Source organism: Staurois parvus, unplaced genomic scaffold (assembly GCF_062004578.1).
Source record: "Staurois parvus isolate SC_StPar_1 unplaced genomic scaffold, SC_StPar_1.0 ptg000327l, whole genome shotgun sequence".
Taxonomy (NCBI): Eukaryota; Metazoa; Chordata; class Amphibia; order Anura; family Ranidae; genus Staurois; species Staurois parvus.
This window is the reverse complement of record NW_028318123.1, coordinates 3,619,547-3,642,422: the sequence shown is the minus strand read 5'-3', so window position 1 is coordinate 3,642,422 and position 22,876 is coordinate 3,619,547. Positions and strand designations below refer to the sequence as shown.

At 44.9% G+C, this 22,876-nt stretch overlaps 1 protein-coding gene across 1 annotated transcript in view; it reads right to left on the bottom strand.

The window, feature by feature from the left end:
* Positions 1-22,876, bottom strand: part of LOC149457300 (arylsulfatase L-like) — a 44,479-nt gene that overhangs the window by 12,117 nt on the left and 9,486 nt on the right. The window contains exons 5-7 of the mRNA XM_089683870.1: positions 19,706-19,842; positions 13,366-13,500; positions 1,980-2,142 (exon numbers count right to left, since the gene is read on the bottom strand). Coding sequence (XP_089539996.1) covers positions 1,980-2,142; positions 13,366-13,500; positions 19,706-19,842 — 435 coding nt within the window. The remainder of the gene's footprint in view (positions 1-1,979; positions 2,143-13,365; positions 13,501-19,705; positions 19,843-22,876) is intronic.

The following is a 22,876-nucleotide window of genomic DNA, read 5'->3' as shown; positions in this document are numbered from 1 at the left end:
GCTTTAGACACTAAGAATCACGTACTGTATATAAGATCTGCGCTCAGGCACAACGACAAAAATACAGAAACACAAAACCACTAAAAGCAGAGGAAATCAGTGCATACAGATTCCCAAATCTTATTGGCAAGGGGCACAAGATGAATGCTTAAAGTCCAACGTCATAAATGAGTCCATATAGCACTAGGGCAAGCTCTTCTGGCTGTAGCAGGCTCTGTGTGAAATTAAGGAGGAAAAAAGTGCCTCTAAATGCAGTATGTAATGATATTTATTGGGAAGCAATGTAAAAGCACTCACACTGTATAAAATGTAAGAAGGGAGCGTGCTTCAGCCCTTAGTGGTTTAGCGTATGCTTCAAAACGCATCGCTTTGCATGCTGGTCTCTCATACATTATCACGCTGACACCAACGTTGCGCTCCAAGGTGCACTCCAGATGCCATCTTCAGAGATTTCATATGCCTGCCAGCTTTTCTGTGACATCCATAGTCTCCTGCAGCGCGGATGCGGCCAGTGCACCGAGGACTTGGCTATCACTCTACTTACCAGAGCCTTCATCATTTTTATACAATGTGAGTGCTTTTATATTGCTTCCCAATAAATAATGTTACATACTGCACTTAGAGGCGATTTTTGCCTCCTTATTTTCACAACTAAAAAAATAGCAGCTAACACCAAGAATAATGATACAAACCCCAAAAAATCCAATAGTAAAAGTGTCACGCTTATAAATAACAAAACATTAAATAGTGCAAATCTGTGCAAAATAAACATGCAATAATAAAATATAGTGCAAATGAAAATTCCCCATAAAAAGTCCATCATATGAAGTGCAGTTCCAGTGCCGTTCTCAATGAAAGAACAAATCCATGTGAACCAAAAACAGAATGTGAAAGACGCTCCACCAATCCACCACTGTGTATGCAAATACACCCTTACCAAATTATATGACCACTGGTTAAGGTATGGTCATATAAACTTCCAAACAATCCACGCTGGGATGTATATCTTGAACAGTAGAGCTCCCCTTAACGTTACAGGGGCATCCACAAAGGTAAATGGAAACAAAAAGGTCTCTCATAGTGTAGTAAATAAGGAAACTTTGCAATTTATTAGAATTAAAAATACTCACAGGAATAAAGATAAAAGCCAAGCAGTAATCATATATTCTCACAATGTCTTTCCTCCCCTGCTCATGCCATACAAACATTCACTTCTGGGTCTCTATCTGCTTAACATCGTCACCTCCCGTGGCCCCTTTGACGCGTTTCTTCAAGGCAGACGCCATCAGCTTGCCACTCCCTCTGATGATGTCTGCTATGACGAAATGCATTGGGCAGGGCCACGAGAGGTGATCATATCATTTGGTAAGGGCGTATTTGCATACACAGTGGTGTATTGGTGGAGCGGCTTTCACATTCTGGTTTTGGATCACATGGATTTGAAGGGACTTACATAGCTAGTATTTCTTTGAGAACAGCACTGGAACTGCACTTCATATGGGGGACTTATGGGGAATTTTCATTTGCACTATATTTCATTATTGTATATTTATTTTGCACAGATTTGCACTATTTAATGTTTTGTTATTTATAAGCGCTACACTTTTACTATTGCATTTTTTAAGGCACTAAGGAACTAACATGTAGCCAAGAAAAAGGTCAGCAATGGCAGCCTCCCTACTTCCTCATATTGTTTGAAAGTGCAAAGTATTCTGGAGGTAAAAATAGTTGGTTATAGATAGAAATCTTGATGTTTCAGCAACTCCTAAGCTCCAGCCCCAAGTGTTTTCAATTCATAAGTCTTTGTTGGTTGGATTTATAGTCTACAATAACCAATCTGATTGGTAATCAACATTTGTTTGTCTGCTCATTCTCAAACTTTGCAGTAACAGTGCAAACGTGTTCCATACTAACTACATACAAAAAAAAAAACTTACTAAAGTGTAATAGCAGCACAATAGTTTATTGAAATATCATACCTGTCTTGGGGCAGAGTGCCTCCTCCAAGCTTCGTTACAGTGGTGAATATATCCATTAGACTTGTCGGTTTATCAACAGAGGTATTTTCAGGAATAATACCTGGCCAGCGAAGTATTCCTGGTACTCGTATTCCACCTTCCAGTCCACCCATACCTTTACCACCTGGAATGTACAGATCAAAACTGCAAGTATAAATTATACATGGCCAATAAAAATAGAGCTGTAAATTAAGTTTTTTTAACCAATTGAAGACCAGAATGTTAACCCCTTAATACCCAGGCACATTTTGAATGACAATTACTCCATCATGTAACACTGTACCTACATTAAATTTTTGAAATCATATTTTTAGACCAATAGAGTATTATTTAGTTGAAATGTAATCACCACTGTTTTTTTTTCTATATAAAGGAAAAAAAGACCTGTTTCAGTTTCTGTTCTGAAACTTTGCAAATAAATAATCTGTCTTCACAAATTTAGACCAAAATGTATTTTGCTACATTTTGTTGGTGAAAAAAAGCAATTAGTTGTATATTTAGTCTGTATGAAATTTATAGGGGGAGAGTTACTAAAGCTGGTGAACTCAGAATCTGGTGCAGCTGTGGATGGCAGCCAATCAGCTTCTAATTTCAGTTTGTTCATTTAATATGTGGCAATAAAACCTGGAATCTGATTGGTTTCTATGCAGAGGTGCACTAGATTTTGCACTCTCCAACTTTAGTAAATAACCCCCATAGAGTCTACAAAACCATGGTATATACAGCATATAAATATTAGCAAATTTGAAAATTGATCAATCTTGCTGTACTGGCAGGCTATCTCAATTCTTGAGGCTCTAAAATGCCAGAACAGTACAAGGACCTCCCTTTTTGGAAAGTAGACAGTCTAAGGTATTTAACAAGAGGCATGGTGAGTTTTTTGAAGTTTTTAAAAACTGAAGAAATTAAATTACATTTGTTTTTTTTCACAAAGTTGTAAGTTTAAAAGTTATTTAAAGTTATTTCTCACGTAAAGCATAGGCATACTTACAATTAGGCTCCATGTACACTATCATTTTTTTAAGCTTAAAATGCTGGTAAGTATTTTTAGCAGCGTTTTAGGAGCGTTAACATTTTATTACTGTTTTTACAGTACATGCAGGAAAAAAAAAGCTAGAAAAAAGCTGTTAGGAGAGTTTTAGTAGCGCTGTAGCATTTAGGAGCGTTCAGAGTTTTTTTTCTGCTGGCAAATCAATCCAAGAATGCAAACAAAGCTCCTAGAAGCTGAAGCTTGAACATTGCTTCTAGCCTACAATAGTGTGCATGGACACATAGGATAACACTAGTTGTAGTTTTTTCTAGGGGCAGAAAAAAAACCGCTCATAACTAGCTACTAGGAGGAGCTTAAAGCAATACTAAAGTTTTTTTTTTGTAAAATAACAAATATGTTATACTTACCTGCTCTGTGTAGTGGTTTTGCACAGAGCAGCCTGGATCCTCCTCTTCTCGGGTCCTTTGATGGCGCTCCTGGCTTCGCCTTTCTGTCATGTGCCCCCATAGAAAGCTGCTTGCTATGGGGGCACTCGACAGAAAAGAGGAGCCAGGAGTGCCTCATTGGTTGAGACAGCAAGTGGGAGCCATTGGCTCCCGCTGCTGTCAATCACAGCCAGTCAGCCAATGAGGAGAGAGGACGAGGCCAAACCACAGCTCCGTGTGGGAATGGACACACAGAGCAGTGGCAACCAAGCAGACATGTTCCTGAGCCGCTGCTCCGTGTGTCCATTCACACAAGGAGCTGTGGTTTGGCCTCGTCCCCTCTCCTCATTGGCCTCTCCTTGTCTCCTCTCCTTATTTGACCAGTGCTCCAGGACCAGATCTAGCCGGTCTGATGTGGGGGGGGCAGTTAAAAACCAGTTAAAAAGGGGGCAGGGGATGGGAGAGTGTAAAGAAACAGAAATCAGTAGGGCAGAGTATAGTTGCTTAGCAGGGCGGTGTCAAATGTGTGGATGTGGGAATTCAATTATTTTTTTGTTCAACCTGCTGGTTGAACAAAAAAAATGACTGATGTATGGGCTGCCTTACTGAGCCTACCTTAAAGTGTAAGTTCACCTTTATAAAAAATCTGTAAGGTGACATAACGCTGCACCCTTCCTACACCCCCCAAGCCCTGTACTTACCTCGCATGATCCTGCGCTGTCTCTGTACCGTGCAGCCAATACGGACAAGACAGATTCTAATTGGTCAGCACTGTCACATGAATGGCACTTCCTGTCAGCACTGCAAGGAGAGGAGAAAAGCCACAAGGATTTCAAATCCCCCAATTAGTGGAACTGCATGCAGAAGCCTGACAGCGCAGGATTGTGGAAGGTAAGTACCGCGGGACCGGGGGGATGGATAGGGGTCCAGTGTTAGGTCGTCATCTTACAGATTTTCTATAAACGTGAACTTACACTTTAAAGAAGAACTTTATTTAAACCAACAGTTGAGAGAATAAGCATCTTTATCAGGTCTATGTACAGCATACTGTATAAGTACATGGGTCAGGAGCAGGGGCGGACTGACCATTGGAGAACTCGGGCACTGCCCAAGGGCCCAGGGTCAGTAGGGGGCCCCATGAGATGTCCCTGGTAACTTTCATAGGCTTTTTTGGGTGTGGTTTGAGTGTGGGCGAGGACACAGGGGCCCTATGATCCCCTGTTGTCCGGGGGCCCCATGAGTTGTCAGTCTGCCCCTGGTCAGGAGGAAGTAAAAGAAAAATGTATAGAATGTGCAGTCAGGATGACGCCATGTTACCATCAGAGTTCTCCCTTATATCAAAGTCAACAGTATTCCTCTTACACATAGGAGTCCCCCTTAAATCTGTGTCTTAAAAGTCCCACTTTACATCAGAGTCCACAGAACCCCACCTTACAGCAGAGTACCGCTCCTAACATCAGAGTCCACAGAGCCCCACCTTAAAGCAGAGTCCACAGAGCCCCACCTTACAGCAGAGTCCACAGAGCCCCACCTTACAGCAGAGTCCACAGAGCCCCAGAGTTCATGGAGAACTACAAGATGCCGGCCACAAAGGCCAGCGGTAGATGCAATTAATTAATTAACAGAACTCTGTGAATGAATGACGTGGCCATGTGGGCAGAGCCACACATGGATACACTCTTTTCAAATTGTGACAGCGGGTGTGGGGAGATGATCCCTGCCCCGCTGTCACAATAAGAAGCTGGAATAGGGGAAAGGCTGCAGGCTTCTAAAAAAGGGCAGAACATGTAACATATTCCCAAAGGTGAACTTATCCTTTAAAAAAACCAATTGAATACAAAAATTACAAAATCAAATTACAATAATGCACATATAATAGGAAAAAAATAAGAAAAAAGGACATTAAAAATAAAAATGACACATGGCAGAACATGAAAATGGCAGAGGACTATGCGTTATTAATAAACACATGTATATCCATTCCACATTCATATTGAAAGGGGAAAAAGATTGCAGCTCAAAGATTCCACTGGGACGTCAACTGTGAAATCCCCTGCCTTATTGCACTCCCTCTCCATTGGGGGGTTTATTTAACCAGAAGGAGAGTACTTGGATCTTTATTATGATGGGCTGTGTAGTGTTTAGGAACACTATGTCCCCCTATAACCTCTTTCGATATTATCAATATGTTAATTGAGCTGAACATTCAAGGCACTTGTTGTGCTCCCAATATACTGCAAGCCACAAGTTATTGCAGCAAATATACAATGTTGGTGTTCATACCGGTGATAAAAGAGTCAATGAAAAAAGGCCTAGAAGTGGCTGTAAGAATTACCACATCCTAGTTTATTAATTAGACCTACTGAAATCATGGAAAACAGTAGGTTGGGAAGGTAAATCTAATAAATTCAAAGTAAATGTATTTCTATTTACAAATGTGGAGTGTTCTCATTTTTCCAAGCACATTCCCCTGAGTGGCTACAGAAATACAGTATATGACAGTGTTTCTCTACCTTTTTTTCAGTCAAGGCACCCTTTAGAATTATGCACAATCTCAAGGCACCCCATTCTAAAAAGTAAAAAATGAAACTAACAGTTTTATATATTGCAGCAACATCCACAAATGTAGGACACCCACTGTTTGAGATGATATGTTCTTCCAAAGCAATTACACCTTTGCACACTGGTACCGACTAGTATTCCAGTGTTTCTCTTCTCCCTCAGTTTCTGGGACAGGGGAGGGTCAAACAAGGATGTCGTGTAGACATAATTGGTTGTTAGGATGCCAGAGGCTAGAAGGTTGTATTGGAACACAATGAAAACTTGTGTATTGAGTAACTAGAAGGCAGGCTTGCTTCACCAACTGGATACAATTTTTGGGCAATTTTTAGGCATTTTGCCAAGGCAACCCTGAAGAAACTTGAAGGCACTCCAGGGTGCCTGGCACCTTGCTTGAAAAAGGCTGATATATGATGTAGTGACATCATATATGCAAGATTTGAGCTAATCACTTTTAATTGTTCTATAACTTCTCATTTTGAGGGTCATAGCATTCATAGCAAACTTTTAATCTCGGCACTGGTGTGGGAGCACTGAGTGTTCTTTTTTTCACCTGGAGGAGTTTTTTACACCATTATGTGGAGATTTATATGAAAATTATTTCACCTACAATTCACAGTGGAGTTATTTTGTTTGCATGGGAATTTTACTATAGGTTTGTTATTTGTTTTGTTTTATGAGCGCTGCACTTTGGTTTGTTTACATCAAGCAGGATCCTTTTTTGGATGTCCATGTCACTGTCCATGTAACGTGGACTATTCCTATTGACTGTGCAGCCGTGGGGTTCCCTCAGAATCCAGAAGATGAATGACAACATTGCAGGGGGACAGTAGGATAAAATGAAAAGAACAATCATTTTCAGCAGTGGATTAGCAATCTCCTGCGCTGCAAAATTTTGCAGGATAGGTTAAAGAGCGGTGGGAGAGATGTGATGGATGGGGGCTTCTTTTGCATGGAGTGGGGCTTTAATAAACTAATTTATTTTCCTCTGGATGTGCATAATAATGGTCTTCAATCAGGAGAAAGGACATAAGATAATGGGTGGAGAGGTTCAGGATGCTGCTGCAGAGGGAGAAGCAGCATCTCCTTGCCTATGGGTGGAAAGGATCTAAGCCCACAATATGAATAAGATGGGGATGGTGTTTCCTTGATCTGGAGGAACATGTTTTGTTCACCCAAGGATAGCTTACATTAGGATCCAAGAATAGCTTAGATAGCTTGATCTGGAGGAACATGTTTTGTTCACCCATGGATAGCTTAGATTCTCCAGAAGAAGAGAAGGAAATGGAGTCTATAACCTCCTCCCTATTGAGACCAAGTGCTGCTGAGCAAGTCAGAGTGCACCTAGTTGCAGAGTTCTGTATGTGTCTGCTAAGATCTGTATGTCTGCCACATTGCTATTAGAGACTAACTATAAGAGCTGTCAAGGCAATGTTGTACATCTATGCTACAGTTAGTATATGTTTTGAAAATCCTGAAAACCTGATTTGTCATTTATGATTCCTATTATGTTGATGCACTACATAAGTTCCAGTCAAGTGTTTATTGCATGCAGACATGCAAGTGTGTGCAGTTACTCAGCACAGAACCTAAGCTCTGAGAGCCTGTAAGAGCAAAGTTTGGAGACTGTTGGTAGAACAGGGTGAGGTGTGACACAACCACAAAACACCAAGAAAGGTTGATGCATTTTTCCTCCCCTGGGTCAGCTATGTGGTTACAAGGGTCTGAAAGGACTGGACTCCTGGGGAGAGATGTGAGTGATCTCCCAGACTGAGCTCGGAGACCGAAGGGTGAATCCTTTTATCATGCCAATTCAATTTATTTTTTTTGGGAGGGATAGAAGCTTCAGCACCTCCACTTACCTGTTTGGCCTTGGAAACTCCCAGTGCTTTTAATAGTCTCGGCTCTGAAATGAAAGCACTGTCTATCAAATTGCTCTGCTGTTTAAAGAGAAATCTTAGTCACCACAGCTTGCAAACCAGTCAACATTTTTGGACAGATTCCACAGTTCAGGTCCACTTTTAATGGTGTATGTAAATAGAAATATATTATGGATACAGGTCTGACTACTTACAAGCTTCTTTATTATGTGATAGTGTAGTCTGATTTTTACATCCTCTGCAGGCTACTTGTTAGTGCCCCCCTAGCTTCTAGTTGTGGCTGTTCTATGCAGCCTGGGCTTACAGTAAACCAAGGCACTCTAAAATAAAATGAAGGTTCTGTTCCATTCCAGATGCTGGCTGCAGTCTACAAGCACTGTGTACAATGATGGGTTATGGACTTCAACTTCTAGATTCCCTGATCCGTACACCTCCCCAGGTGCCTGGAGCGACTCTTGTGCAAGGATTTGCAAACTACTGCAGTTGCAGGTTAAAGTTCCATGATCTAATTGAATGCCTAAGTCCCATGGAATGGGGGGACCAGACCACCTGATATATGACATACTGAGGAGGAGCTATACTCACACCACCAGGAGGGCGACCACTTCCCCTTACAATCACCAGTTTCATGGCTGATCAGGTTTACACTTACACACTGTCAGGGCTCCGGGTATGACTAGAGGGGTGTGAACTGACACAGGGAACCGCAGGCTTCAGATATGGTATAAATAAGACAATTTATTAAGGCTAACAATACAAATACAAACGCAGTGCACCAAACCCCAAGCTAACACAAATACATACAACAAGGTGAAACAAACCCAAACCTAAACGGATATAGATACACAGGTACATACACATATAGAGTACAACGTAGTCAGGCAGGCTGGGTCGATAACTATCGGGCAGGTAGGTACAGGAGGAGCAGGCGGAGAGTAGTCAGGGTCACAAGCCAGGGATCAAACAGGAGAAGTCAGCAGAGGTCAGGATCAGGCAGGGTCGGCAACAAGTCAGGCAGGAACAGGAATTCAGGTTACAAGATACAGGGGCCCATGGAAAACCACACACCAAGGCACAGACTGCAGGTCTGGCCATCCCTTAAATACACCACCTGCAATCAGCCCCAGGTGACGGCTAATTGCCGAAGTGAACCTCTGGTTGTTGAGAGCACCCGCTGGCCAGTCCTGGTACTGCAGCCCACAAGGCAGGTGAGTCCCACCACTATTGGCAGGTCCATTCCTGACAGTACCCCCCCCTCAAGGAGCGGCCTCAGGACGCTCCAAACAGTCCTAGCTGGGCAAAATGTTCCACCACCCGGGTCCGGTGACTGGCAGGATATCAAAGACTGGCACATCGGGCTGGGCACCGGACGGAGGCACTTTGGGCTGGGCACCGGACGGAGGCATTTCGGGCTGGGCACCGGACGTAGGCACGTCGGGCTGGACGCCGGATCACCAGGCCACCAGGTGGAGCAGTGAGCACCGGGCCACCAGGCGGAGCAGCAGGCACAGGGCCACCAGGCGGAGCGGCGGGCACCGGGCCACCAGGCGGAGCTGCGGGCAACGGGCAACCAGGCAGGGTGGCGGGCACCAGGCCACCGGGCAGGGCGGCAGGCACCGGGCCCCCAGGTGGAGCGGCAGGCACCGGGCCCCCAGGCGGAGCGGCAGGCACCGGGCAACCAGGCAGGGCGGCAGGCACCGGGCAACCAGGCAGGGCGGCGGGCACCGGGCCACCAGGCAGGGCGGCAGGCACCGGGCTCCCAGGCGGAGCAGCGGGCACCGGGCAACCAGGCAGGATGGCGGGCACCGGGCAATCAGGCAGGGTGGCAGGCACCGGGCCCCCAGGTGGAGCGGCAGGCACCGGGCCCCCAGGTGGAGCGGCAGGCACCGGGCCCCCAGGCGGAGCGGCAGGCACCGGGCAACCAGGCAGGGCGGCAGGCACCGGGCAACCAGGTGGAGTGGCGGGCACCGGGCCCCCAGGCAGGGCAGCAGGTACCGGGCCCCCAGATGGAGCGGCGGACACCGGGCCATCTGGCTCAACAGCGGGCATCGGGTCACCAGGTACAACAGCGGGCACCGGGTCATCAGACATTGGATCGTCTTGCTCGACCGCAGGCACCAGGTCATCTGGCTCAACAGCGGGCATCGGGTCACCAGGCACGACAGCGGGCATTGGGTCACCAGGCATCAGGTCATCTGGCTCGACAGCGGGCACCGAGTCATCTGGCAAGGCAGTGGGCACCGAGTCACCAGGCGTGACAGCTGGCTCTGAGTCAACTGGCACGACAGCGGGCATCAGGTCACCAGGTATGACAGCGGGCACTGGGTCATCAGGCATTGGATCATCTGGCTCGACAGCGGGCATCGAGTCATCAGGCACGACAGCGGGCACTGGGTCATCAGGCATTGGATCGTCTGGCAAGACCGCGGGCACCGAGTCATCTGGCAAGACCGCGGACTCCGAGTCATCTGGCAAGACCGCGGGCCCCGAGTCACCAGGCACAACAGCGGGCTCTGAGTCAACCGGCCCGACAGCGGGCACCGAGTCGTCTGGCCCGACAGCGGGCACCGAGTCGTCTGGCAAGACCGCGGGCTCCGAGTCGTCTGGCAAGACCGCGGGCTCCGAGTCGTCTGGCAAGACCGCGGGCTCCGAGTCGTCTGGCAAGACCGCGGGCTCCGAGTCGTCTGGCAAGACCGCGGGCTCCGAGTCGTCTGGCAAGACCGCGGGCTCCGAGTCGTCTGGCAAGACAGCGGGCTCCGAGTCGTCTGGCAAGACAGCGGGCTCCGAGTCGTCTGGCAAGACAGCGGGCTCCGAGTCGTCTGGCAAGACTGCAGGCACAGAGTCGTCTGGCAAGACTGCAGGCACCTAGTCGTCTGGCAAGACTGCAGGCACCGAGTCGTCTGGCAAGACTGCAGGCACCGAGTCGTCTGGCAAGACAGTGGGCTCCGAGTCGTCTGGCAAGACAGCGGGCTCCGAGTCGTCTGGCAAGACAGCGGGCTCCGAGTGGTCTGGCAAGACAGCGGGCTCCGAGTCGTCTGGCAAGACTGCAGGCACCGAGTCGTCTGGCAAGACTTCGGGCACCGAGTCATCTGGCAAGACAGTGGGCTCCGAGTCATCTGGCAAGACAGCGGGCATCGAGTCATCTGGCATAATAGGATCATCAGGCTGGATCAGTTCATCAGGCTGGGTAGAGACATCATGCTGGGTAAGGACATCAGGCCGGGTAGAGACATCAGGCTGAATTGTGGGCGCCGAGGCACCAGGCTGCACCACGGAAGGCGGGTTCTCAGATGGCAGGCTGACCGGTTTGGATACTGGGAGGATGGTATTGGTTGGAAAGAATTTTCGCCTTTTCCTGGTTTTAGTTACCGGAGCACTGTAAGTAAGCGCAGGTTTGTAAACGGATGGAGCAGCTGAAGACAGAGAAGAGCTGGAGGATGGAACAGAGGAGGGAGCAGTTGCTACAGAGGACTTCTTTACAGGGTTAAAGGCAGGATAGGTGCAGCGAGTGGGAGCAGAGGACTGATATGTGGTAGTTAGCAGAGTATACTGGGCCGTCACTGGGGGTGCTGTCGGGGATGCAGGAAGAGTGCCTTGAGCGGAGGAATGACGTTGTAAGCTGACTGAGGCTGGGTGCAACAAGTCTGACCATGTCTGCAGTATGGGTTGAACAAAGCTCAGCTTACACAAAGCCTGTCTGGTCAAAGACTGCACTGCGTTTATACAATCCCTTAATACCTGTTGTGAACATGCAGCATAATGCTCCAAGAAGCAATCCACATCATCCTCTAATAACCATACCAGGGACTCTACCTGGTCTGCACTAAATGGTGGCAAAAAGTCATTCCTGCTTTCAGGGGTACCAGATAAAGCCAACTCTGCACAAACCTGAATCAAAGGTTGCACCTCAGAGAATTCTGTGCCCTGATCTACTAGAACATGAGCGACCCATATACATTCTAGCAGTTGATCCCGGGTATACTCCTTCAGAGTCTGATAAGCATACTCTCTGTCATCAAAAACCAGCAAGAACAAATACACAACCTCATCAAGATGCATCCTTCCCAGCAACAAGCCAAGATGGCTTCCCTGTGCAGCCACTTCTGGTCAGGATGGCCTTGGTGTAATGTCAGGGCTCCGGGTATGACCAGAGGGGTGTGAACTGACACAGGGAACAGCAGGCTTCAGATATGGTATAAATAAGACAATTTATTAAGGCTAACAATACAAATACAAACGCAGTGCACCAAACCCCAAGCTAACACAAATACATACAACAAGGTGAAACAAACCCAAACCTAAACTGATATAGATACACAGGTACATACACATATAGAGCACAACGTAGTCAGGCAGGCTGGGTCGATAACTATCGGGCAGGTAGGTACAGGAGGAGCAGGCGGAGAGTAGTCAGGGTCACAAGCCAGGGATCAAACAGGAGAAGTCAGCAGAGGTCAGGATCAGGCAGGGTCGGCAACAAGTCAGGCAGGAACAGGAATTCAGGTTACAAGACACAGGGGCCCATGGAAAACCACACACCAAGGCACAGACTGCAGGTCTGGCCATCCCTTAAATACACCACCTGCAATCAGCCCCAGGTGACGGCTAATTGCCGAAGTGAACCTCTGGTTGTTGAGAGCACCCGCTGGCCAGCCCTGGTACTGCAGCCCACAAGGCAGGTGAGTCCCACCACTACTGGCAAGTCCATTCCTGACACACACTAAACGTATTTCTTTGGCTGTGCACAATTTCCTGGCTTTAGCATTGCAGAGTTTCCTTGCACTTAAATATGCATTAATTGTAGTAGATTTTGAGAGTGTAAAAAAATAATTTACAATTCAACAGCTTCACATAGTTTCAAGCGGTTGGCAAAACAGTGTGGCAAAAATTGTTTCAAATTATTTTAGACTAGAGTCCAAGAGCACCTTGGACTCTAGTCTAAAATAATTTGGAACTATTTTACTGATACTGGGTGAGCTCCACAGCAACACCTCCTGTATAGTAATTGAGACTTTCAGACTTGTTATAGGTAGGATGTAAGGATCTACATCCTAAAATCTACATCCGGACTACAACAAGTCTGAAAGTCTCACTTACTTACTATACTGGAGGGGCTGCTGCGGAGCTCACTTAGTATCAGTACAGAGTACAAACTTTCAATATTCTCTAAATAGGAACAATAAAACATTGTAAAGTCCTCATAACATGTCTGAGTGAGGGGATGCTACATTAACATACAGTCTGTTCATTGGTAGGGATCCATTTCCCTCCATATGCTCTCCCAAAGGACTTCCAATAATGCCTTGTAATAGGCAGGTCACACTTTATGACCTCATCACACAGGATATAGGGCGCAGTGGCCATAACATCATCACAAGTCAGTGGGCACAGCTACTAAATAAACAGTGTACTTATCATATTATTACATTAACTTCAAGTACAGCACATCTTAGCAATAAAAAAAATTTAAATAATGTTGGATGAGTCTTTACCTCTGTAAATTCCATTGTGGCCTTTCAGATGAGGTCTTCCATTCATTCCTTCCAAATATGCCCCATGGTCTGACGCAAAGTAGGTAAACGTGTTATCCCTTAAGCCTTCTTTATCAATGGCATCTAAGATTTCCCCTTAAACAACAAAAAAGTTTATAATTTTTATATCCAAAGCTAGCTATTAAAGCCAAAAATCTAAATTGTAGAACAGGGTAGCTTACCAATCCTTACCAGATGTGGTGGTTGCATTAGTTTCTATTATTGTTACGTACCTGATATGGGAGACTGAAATGACGAGGTCGGCCTCACTTGTGTCACTAGTCCTGACCCCGCTGAAGTAGGAACAGAGGGAGTCTAGGACCCAGGGAACAAGAGTGCCAGTAGTTGTTTGCAGCTCTTGCTGATAAAAACATTGGAAGGGTGATGATCCTCTGATTTTGGCACAGTAGTAGTAGGCAGAGCAGGTTTTGCAGATTGCCAGGCATGCACCAGAGCAAGGCAGGTAGTGAGGACAAGAGATAGGAGTAATGTCATGGAATAGCCAGGGTCATCCAAAGTCGGGCAGCACGGTACAGAATCAGAAGGAAAAGCCAAGGTCAGGAGCAGAGCCGAAATCAGGAACCAGTATCAGGAGAGCAATCAGAGTCAGGTGAGGAACAAGCCAGGTCAGCAACAAAGGAATCATACAGGAACATGCAGGACACGGGGGAGCTGAAGACCAGTCAGCACTTAACATGAGCAGAGACACTCCTTAAATAGGCCGTCTGGTGCCAATCTTGTGCATGTGTGTGTGCGCGATCGCGCATTTCCGATCACGATTTGTCTTGCCGGAAATTCCTTACAATTATGACACTTTTATTTTCAATTAGTACCCACTGGGTGAATGAAAAAAAACATGTCTGTACCCAGCCTGCATTTTTAGCTTGTTACCTTTATTTTCACCTAGTGATTCTGTCATACTTTCTGTCCTAGGATGAGAATGCTCACTGATTGTACTGAGTCTATGGAAGAACAACATTGTCACCTAAAGACGGGTAGTGTGTTAGGACTACAGGACAACTTCCTCTCTCCATAACATAGGGGAAGGTTTTTTGTGGTCCACAGAGAAAACTGGGAACAATGCTGACAACAGTGCAGCAGAAGCAGCATGTAGACGAAGTTATAAGCTAATTGGATTTCTGGCAAGATCAACAGGGTTTTTTTTGCACTTTTGCAGATATGGCAGGTTGCTTTTTATTGTATATTTATGTAGTGCTACCCCTGCAAGGGCCGCTTAATAATGTTAGTCCCTAGTGGTTGCCCTGACCTTGCAAGCTTCCCAGCATCTCTGAAACTCTGGGTTCATACATATTATAGCAGTATGAAATAGTAATGAGTCATGATTCTTTGGCGACACCTCTATATTAGGCTTGTTTAAAAAAAACTGGCCACAGAATGAAAGTTTAGGAGGTACATCCCCAGTTAACGCATAAAAGCAAAACACTGATAAAATGGAAATAACAAAATAGCAACAGTTAACAGATTATACAGTAACAAGTGGTACATTGTAAATATGTAACTGCAATACCAGCATCAGTAAGGGGAAGAAAAAGCTTGTTCACTTATCATGTCCCTCTGGGCCACCTGTGTCACAATAGGAAATACAAAGAATATATATATATATATATATATATATATACACACACACACACACTGGCATAAATGGGTATAGGCACCCTAATTTGACTAACAATGGCTTAGATGCAAAAGAGGTCCCTTTAACTAGAAATAGCAACTTAAGTCCTGAGTTGTTTAAAGTTCCTGATGTGATAGTAGCCATTGTCTTCTGCTAGCAACGGTGGGCCCATATACAATAGTGATTAATGGCAATTCAATGAAGACAACAGATAGGCTTTGGTAAATGCTCAAAGCAAAGGTCTCCTGGTAACTGAGGTGTAAAGGTGTCTGCATGCAGTGTTGTCATTAAGAGGTTGGGCATCTGCCTGCTCACCAATTTCATAGATAGCATGGCCTCCTAGGTACAGGATTCTTCCCAGGCTCTTGGCTGTTCACAGAAAAGTGCAGAGTTACCACCTGACAGCCTTTCAGAGGGGCAAGCAGAGATGACTGGCTGAAGACTCCATATTAACAGTCCTAATGCAGAGAAGTTGATAAGATCCTGGTGTGGCAATCGTCATTACCACTGTGCTGAACTGGTATGCAAAGTTCCGCATTAGTAGTCAGCAATCTGTCTTTGGAGGAGAATGGCAGTCCCCCTGTATTCAGTTCTGAATCCTGCACCAAGAGAGCAAGCCAGTTCCTTGCTGTAGAATATATTTGTTCTCCCAGCAACCCCGTGGTTCCCCAGATCCCTGGTAGTTGTAGTTCAATCAGCACACAGAAATACACTATGTATTGGCAGTAGGAGCACAGGTCACAGGATCCTCTACTGTCAGCAGAACTGGATCCACTCTGCCAAAAGGAAGTTATGCAGCAGTCCCAGTACTGGGCATCAGGGGGAAAGAGAATTAACCATAGTCTCATCTGTAAATGTTCCTGAATGGCATAAGGATATAGCCAGCACTTGGCTACATTGCAAACACAAAAAGTAAGAACATAGTTCATTGTCCGAGTTTACATACAGTATACACTGTTGCCAAAAGTATTGGGACACCCCTCCAAATCATTGGACTCAGGTGTTCCAATCACCTCCATGGCCACAGTTGTATAAAGTCAAGCATCTAGGCATGCAGACTGCTTCTAAAAACATTTGTGAAAGAATGGGTCACTCTCAGGAGCTCAGTGAATTCAAGCGTGGTACCGTGATAGGTTGCCACCTGTGCAATAAGTCCAGCTGTGAAATTTCCTTGCTACTAAATATTCCATGGTCAACTGTTAGTGGTATTATAACAAAGTGGAAGCAACTGGGAACAACAGCAACTCAGCCATGAAGTGGTAGGTCACGTAAAATGCCAGAGCGGGGTCAGCGCATGCTGAAGCACACAGTGCACAGAAGTCGCCAACTATCTTCACAGTCAATAGCTAAAGACCTCCAAACTTCGTGTGGCCTTCAGTTTACCACAACCGTGCAAAGAGAGTTTCATAGAAAGGGTTTCCATGGCCGAGCAGCTGCATTCAAGCCTTACATCACAAAGTGCAATGCAAAGCATTGAATGCAGTGGCGTAAAGCATGTTGTCTCTGGACTTTAGAGCAGTGGAGATGTGTTCTCTGGAGTGATTGCTGCCATAAGTCCCTGATTGCTGCCATAATTTGCTGATCACCGCCATTATCAGTATAAAAAAACCCTAAAAATCCCAGTATCTTTCCCGCCATTTGTAAACGCTATAACTTTCACGTAAACCAATTAATTTACACGAATTGAGTTTTTTTTTTAGCAAAGACATGTCGCAGAATACATTTTGGCAGAAATTTATGACTAAATTTGATTTTTGCATTTTTTTTTACTGGACATGTTTTATAGCAAAAAGTCCAAAATATTGGTTTTTTTTCCTCAAAATTGTCAGACTTTTTTTTTTATAGCGCAAAAAATAAAAACCGCACAGGCGATCAAATACCACCAAAAGAAAGCTCAATTTGTGGGGAAAAAAAGGATGTAAATTTCATTTATGTACCATATTGCATGACCGCACAATTGTCCGTTAAACTAGCGCAGCGCTGTATAGCAGAAAAATGGCGTAAATTGCAGTATTTATACCATAGTTTGTAGACTCTATAACTTCCACAAAAAGAAATCAATATACACCTATTGGGATTTTTTTTTACCAAAAACATGTAGCAGAATACATTTTGGCCTAAATTTACAACCAACTTTGAGTTTACTATAAATTTTTTATAGCTGAAAATAAAAAATATTGTTTTTCTTCAAAATTTTTGGCCTTTTTTTGTTTATAGCGTGAAAAATAAAAAGCGCACAGATGATCAAATACCACCGAAAGAAAGCTCTATTTGTGTGAAAAAAAGGATGTAAATTTTGTTTGGGTGCAGCATTGCATAACCGCGCAATTATCAGTTGAATTAGTGCAGCGCCAAGTAGCAAAAAGAGGCCTGGTCATTAAGGGGGGTAAATCCTCAGGAGCTCAAGTGGTTAAAAAATAATTTTAAGCCTGAAGATTACACAAAAGCATTATATATTTTCGGAAAGCACATATGCTAGAGAATAAAAAAAGTGGTAATTCCAATTTTTTGTGTCCCACAATATTATTGCAAAGGTTTAGGAAATGCAAAATTTCAGTAAAAATCACACTAAAGTGAATTTTAGGGCAAACAAACGTAATGAATTACCCAAAGTTTTGCTAAAATATAAAAGATGAGGTTGTGCCGAGTAAATAGATACCCAACATACAAAACCTTGAATTTGTGTGCACCTATGAAATTGTGTCAATTATACTTTCTATATTTTCTATAGATGACACTTCAAAAGCCCCTATAGGTCATCAGTTTAGTGTTATGGAGGAGGTCTGGTGCTAGAATTATTGCCCTCACTCTGGCGTGCGTGGCGATATCTAACATGTGTATCGCAGTCGACATTTTCACGCATAGGCACCCCAATGTGTGCATTTACATTTGTACGCACATTTGTGTGGGGGGTAAGGGGGGCCTCAATTTTTTTTTGGGGGGGGGGTTTGTGTGCTTGGGTGTAACTTTATTTTTTTTTTTACAAGAAAAAAATGTTTTTACTTAAATGTTTTTTCATCACACATGGACACGAAGTCCCCTATGTGATGATTTTTTGGTGACAGGTTCTCTTTATTGAGACATGAATAAGGTCTGAAGAAGGAGCCTACTAAGCATGCTTTGAAATGCGTTACCACCCACTTCAACTCCTACATCCGACTCTGCTCTCCATGCCTCATTTTGATACACAGAAACATCCTAGGCTTTACTTCCTGACAGAGTTTGCTGCTGGACGGCTGGATGTTCCACCTGGATCTAATTACCATACGTCGAGTCTTTTCAACTGTTTATCTTGTAATTGCAGTTTATCTATTGTTCACTAATAAATTGTCAATACTGCACTTAGAGGCGCCTTCCTCTCTTTTTCATGTTTATTGCATTAGAGCCTTGCTTCCACTCTAAGAAGAGCTGCCTCAGTGTTACTGCTCCCATCCATCCATCTCTGATATCCATCTGGCATCTTTATTCTACAGCTACAGAGGTTGGGCTCTAACAAGCGCGCCCTATACAATATACATATCATGGCTCTCCCCAGGCCCACAGATGGGTAAGCAGAGCCCGGTTACATTGCAGGATTGCCCCCACGGGGGGGGTGTCACTGGAATCAGGGGCTGTGGAAGTGATCAGTGGCAGTGGAGCCATCTGGCCACTTGCACCTGACAGGCAGGAGTCTGCCTGTCAGTTTTATATACAATCCCAGTGGCCCCTACGGACCTGGCAGCAAACGGGTTAAAGGTAATAAGGTAGGGGCGCCCACCCTCAGAGCAGGGGAGGACAGACAACTCATGGGGCCCCCGGGCAATAGGGGATCATGGGGCTCCTGTGTCCTTCCCAAACTCAAAAAATCCTATGAAAAAGGTACCAGGGGTATCTTCCCAAACTCAAAAAATCCTATGAAAAAGGTACCAGGGGTATCTCATGGGGCCCCCTACTGACCCCGGGCCCTCAGGCAGTGCCCGAGTTTCCAAATGGTCAGTCCGCCCCTGCCTCAGAGTAATATTTCCTACAAGAGAGTTAGAGTAGATGTAAGATACAGAAAGCAGAGAGGAGAAAGAAGAGAATAGACAAAAAAATAGGAAGGAGAAAGCGGGTGTCATAATAACTAAGACAGGAGGGTAAAGGGGGACCGTCTTCTACTTCAGTATGCAGGTGAAATGTATGTAATCCAAGAGTCCCATTTCCTATGGAGTTTAGAGAGATTACTATGGAGGGTGCAGGTGAGTTTGTCATTCACCCTTATCCAGTTTAATTTGCGTTTGGCATAATCCATGTTAACCAGTCTGTTTCCAGCAATGCGCTATAGTGATCCTAGTTACTATGTATAAGATCAGTGTTTGGGCCGTATTGGAATGTCAGAATCCAATTTCTAAAACAATGCTATCACTGGGGCCCTAGCCAGATTGACGTCTGTAGCCAAACGTAACCGAATGTAAAAGGTGGAAGAGTTTTATCCCAACCCTGGACACCTTAGGACACTACCATCACACTTGATACATCATACCCAACTGTCTACATTGACGAAAGCAGTTAGGAGACGCAGACGGATGCATCTTTGCTATTATAGTTAGCATATTGATTCAATTTAAATTACTCTAATTTCTTCTACATCAAAAACACATTACAAAGGCTATACATTCCTTTTAAATAGGGTAGGAATGAACTTACCGACCATCCAGTCCATTTCCTCTATATTGTCTCCATACAAATCGTGTTTGCTTCTTCCTCTAAACTTCCTAGTGGTAAAATGAGGAGTGTGGATATGCAGGAAAGATACAAACAGTAGAAAGGGCCCACTTTTATTCCTACAAGGCAAGAAAATAGTTGTGATATGGAGGGCCTGAGATCACCAGCAAGTCACTTGTAAAAGTTTAGGGCTGCCACTTCAAGAAGTTCAAGACAAGCCACAGGAGTTCCGTTAAAGCAGTGTCTGAAAGTGAGAGTAATTTAGACCCCTTTCACACAGAATGGAATCCACTTGCAATCCACTTGCTCAGCAAGTGGGATCTGTCTGCTGATCCCCACTGAGCAGGCAGATGGCAGTCCCGTGTCTGCTCCGCTTATGCAGAGCGACAAGGACACAGCCTGTTGTCCTCTATGGGCAGTCGGATGCAGGGGCAGACTGACCATTTGGAAACTCGGCACTGTCCGAGGGCCCGGGGTCAGCAGGGGGCCCCATGAGATGCCCCTGGTACCTTTTTCTTAGGCTTTTTTGAGTTTGGGCAAGGACACAGGGGCCCCATGATCCCCTATTGCCCAGAGGCCCCATGAGTTGTCAGTCCTCCCCTGGTCGGATGTAATTAGACCACCTGTCCATTTGCACCCAGCTGCCATCTGATCTGATATATTGCACAGAATGGGAACGGATCCACGTCTGACTGTTTTTGGCATTGGATGTAGGATAGAGGATAGATAGGATAGAGGAAAATGAAGGTTCCGATTGGGTCCACCTGAAAAATAGACAGGCAGACCCAGTCGAAATATTCATGTGAAAGAGGCCTTAAAATCATTTGGTACAATCCGTGCATCCCATTCTTCGGGCCATTCTGCAAGAGAGAATCATTTTATTTGGACCTAAAGCACACTGTTTTGTCCATTGAGGACAGCCACACCAGCAGCATCTATTCACCTTCTGATGATTCAGGGTAAAGAAAACCCCCATTTTCAGGTTTGGGAAAGCATGTGACAAACAGGCTGGTCAGATCCCTAGCCCTTTAAGGACCAAGGGGCGTATTTGTCCCATGTTTTTAATTGTCAGTATCATCTGATTAAGAACTTAAAATACTTTTTTTTTTTTGGTTTGAGTCAAAATATTAGTTCTTATCAACAAATGGATCTAGCTTTTTGCCAATTATTTCATGAAATGGCTTAGTTACAGCAACTGAAGTGTACGAACTTTAAAAACAAAAAATTGATTCTTTTGGCGTTCCGTAATCTTATGGTCCTTAAAGGGCTAGGGCTTTCACATGGGGTACAGTAGAGACTTCTCAGGCCTGCATAAGTTCTAGCTTAGAGCTTACACAGGGAAAATGCTTCCTCACTTGTGGCAGCTGAATGAAGCAAGGGAGGAAAAGAAGCAAAAAGTAAGGTCGGATTTGCAGCTTAAAGTCTAAGTGTAGCTAACATTAAAAACTGACTCCTCTTTTTTAGTTGAAATCATCCACCCTTCCAACATTTAAAGATCCTGTTTCAGTCATAGAAGCTGTAGTATGGCTTTTATGAATGGTGCAGCTAGGTGAAAAGGGGGGGCATAGTCATGCTCTCTTGATGAAATCCCCTTAACCATGTTCTACCTCTGAAAACAGCAACGGGGCTGGGGGCACAGGGACAGAGGAAGATTTCAACTAAAAGAAGAGGAATTAGCACAAGGGGCACATCCTACTGATTGTGAGGTATACTATATTGCCAAACGTATTGGGACATCTGCCCTTACATGCACATCAACTTTAATGGCAACCCAGTAACAGCTTCAACTCTTCTGGGGAGGCTGTCGAGAAGGTTTAGGAGTGTGTCTATGGGAATGTTTGACCATTCTTCCAGAAGCGCATTTGTGAAGTCAGGCACTGTTTTCTGACGAGAAGGCCTGGCTCACAGTCTCCACTCTAATTCATCTCAAAGGTGTTCTATCAGGTTGAGGTCAGGACTCTGTGCAGGCCATGTCTTTATGGACTTTGCTTTGTGCACTGGTGCTTGATTTTATACATCTGTGACAGTGGAGGTGATTGGAGCACCTGAATCCAATGATTTGGAGGGGGGTCTCAATACTTTTGGCAATATAGTGTATGTGTGGTGGCAAAGAGGGTGGGATTTAATGCCCACACGCCACACATATGCATATGTACAGTATTTACACTATATTGCCAAAAGTATTGGGACACCCCTCCAAATCATTGGATTCAGAAATCATTTCCATGGTCACAGGTGTATAAAATCAAGCACCTAGGCATGCAGACTGCTTCTACAAACATTTGTGAAAGAATGGGTCACTCCCAGGAGCTCAGTGAATGCAAGCATGGTACTGTGTTAGGTTGCCACCTGTACAATAAGTCCATCTGTGAAGTTTCCTTGCTACTCAATATTCTACGATCAACTGCTAATGGTATTATAAGAAAGTGGAAGTAACTGGGAAAAACATCAAAAAAAAAACTCAGACATGAAGTGGTAGGCCACGTAAAATTACAGAGCGGGATCAGCGTATGCTGAAGCACACAGTGTTCAGAAGTCTACAGAGTCAATAGCTAAAGACCTCCAAACTCTGTGTGGCCTTCAGATTAGCACAACAGCGCATAGAGAGCTTCATAGCTCAGGGCTTCCATGACTGAGCAGCTGCATCCAAGCCTTAAATAACCAGGTGCAAAAGTGTTGGATGCAATGGTGTAAAGCACGCCGCCACTGGACGTTAGAGCAGTAGAGATGTGTTCTCTGGAGTGACAAATAGTACTTCTCTGTCCAGCAATCCAATGGAGGTGTCTGGGTTTGGCGGTTGCCAGGAGAACTTGCCTGACTACATTGTGCCAAGTGTAATGTTTGGTGGAGGGGGGATTATGGTGTGGGGTTGTTTTTCAGTGGTTGGGCTTGACCCATTAGTTCCAGTGAAAGAAACTCTTAAGGATTTAGCATATCAAGACATTTTGGACAATTTCATACTCCCAACTTTGTGGGAACAGTTTGGGGGTGCCCCCTTCCTGTTCCAACATGACTGTGCTCCAGTGCATGAAGCAAGGTCCATAAAGACATGGATGAGCGAGTTTGGGGTGGAGGAACTTGACTGGCCTACACAGAGTCCTGACCTCAACCCGATAGAACACCTTTGTAATGAAAAAGGTGTCCGTTTATGAA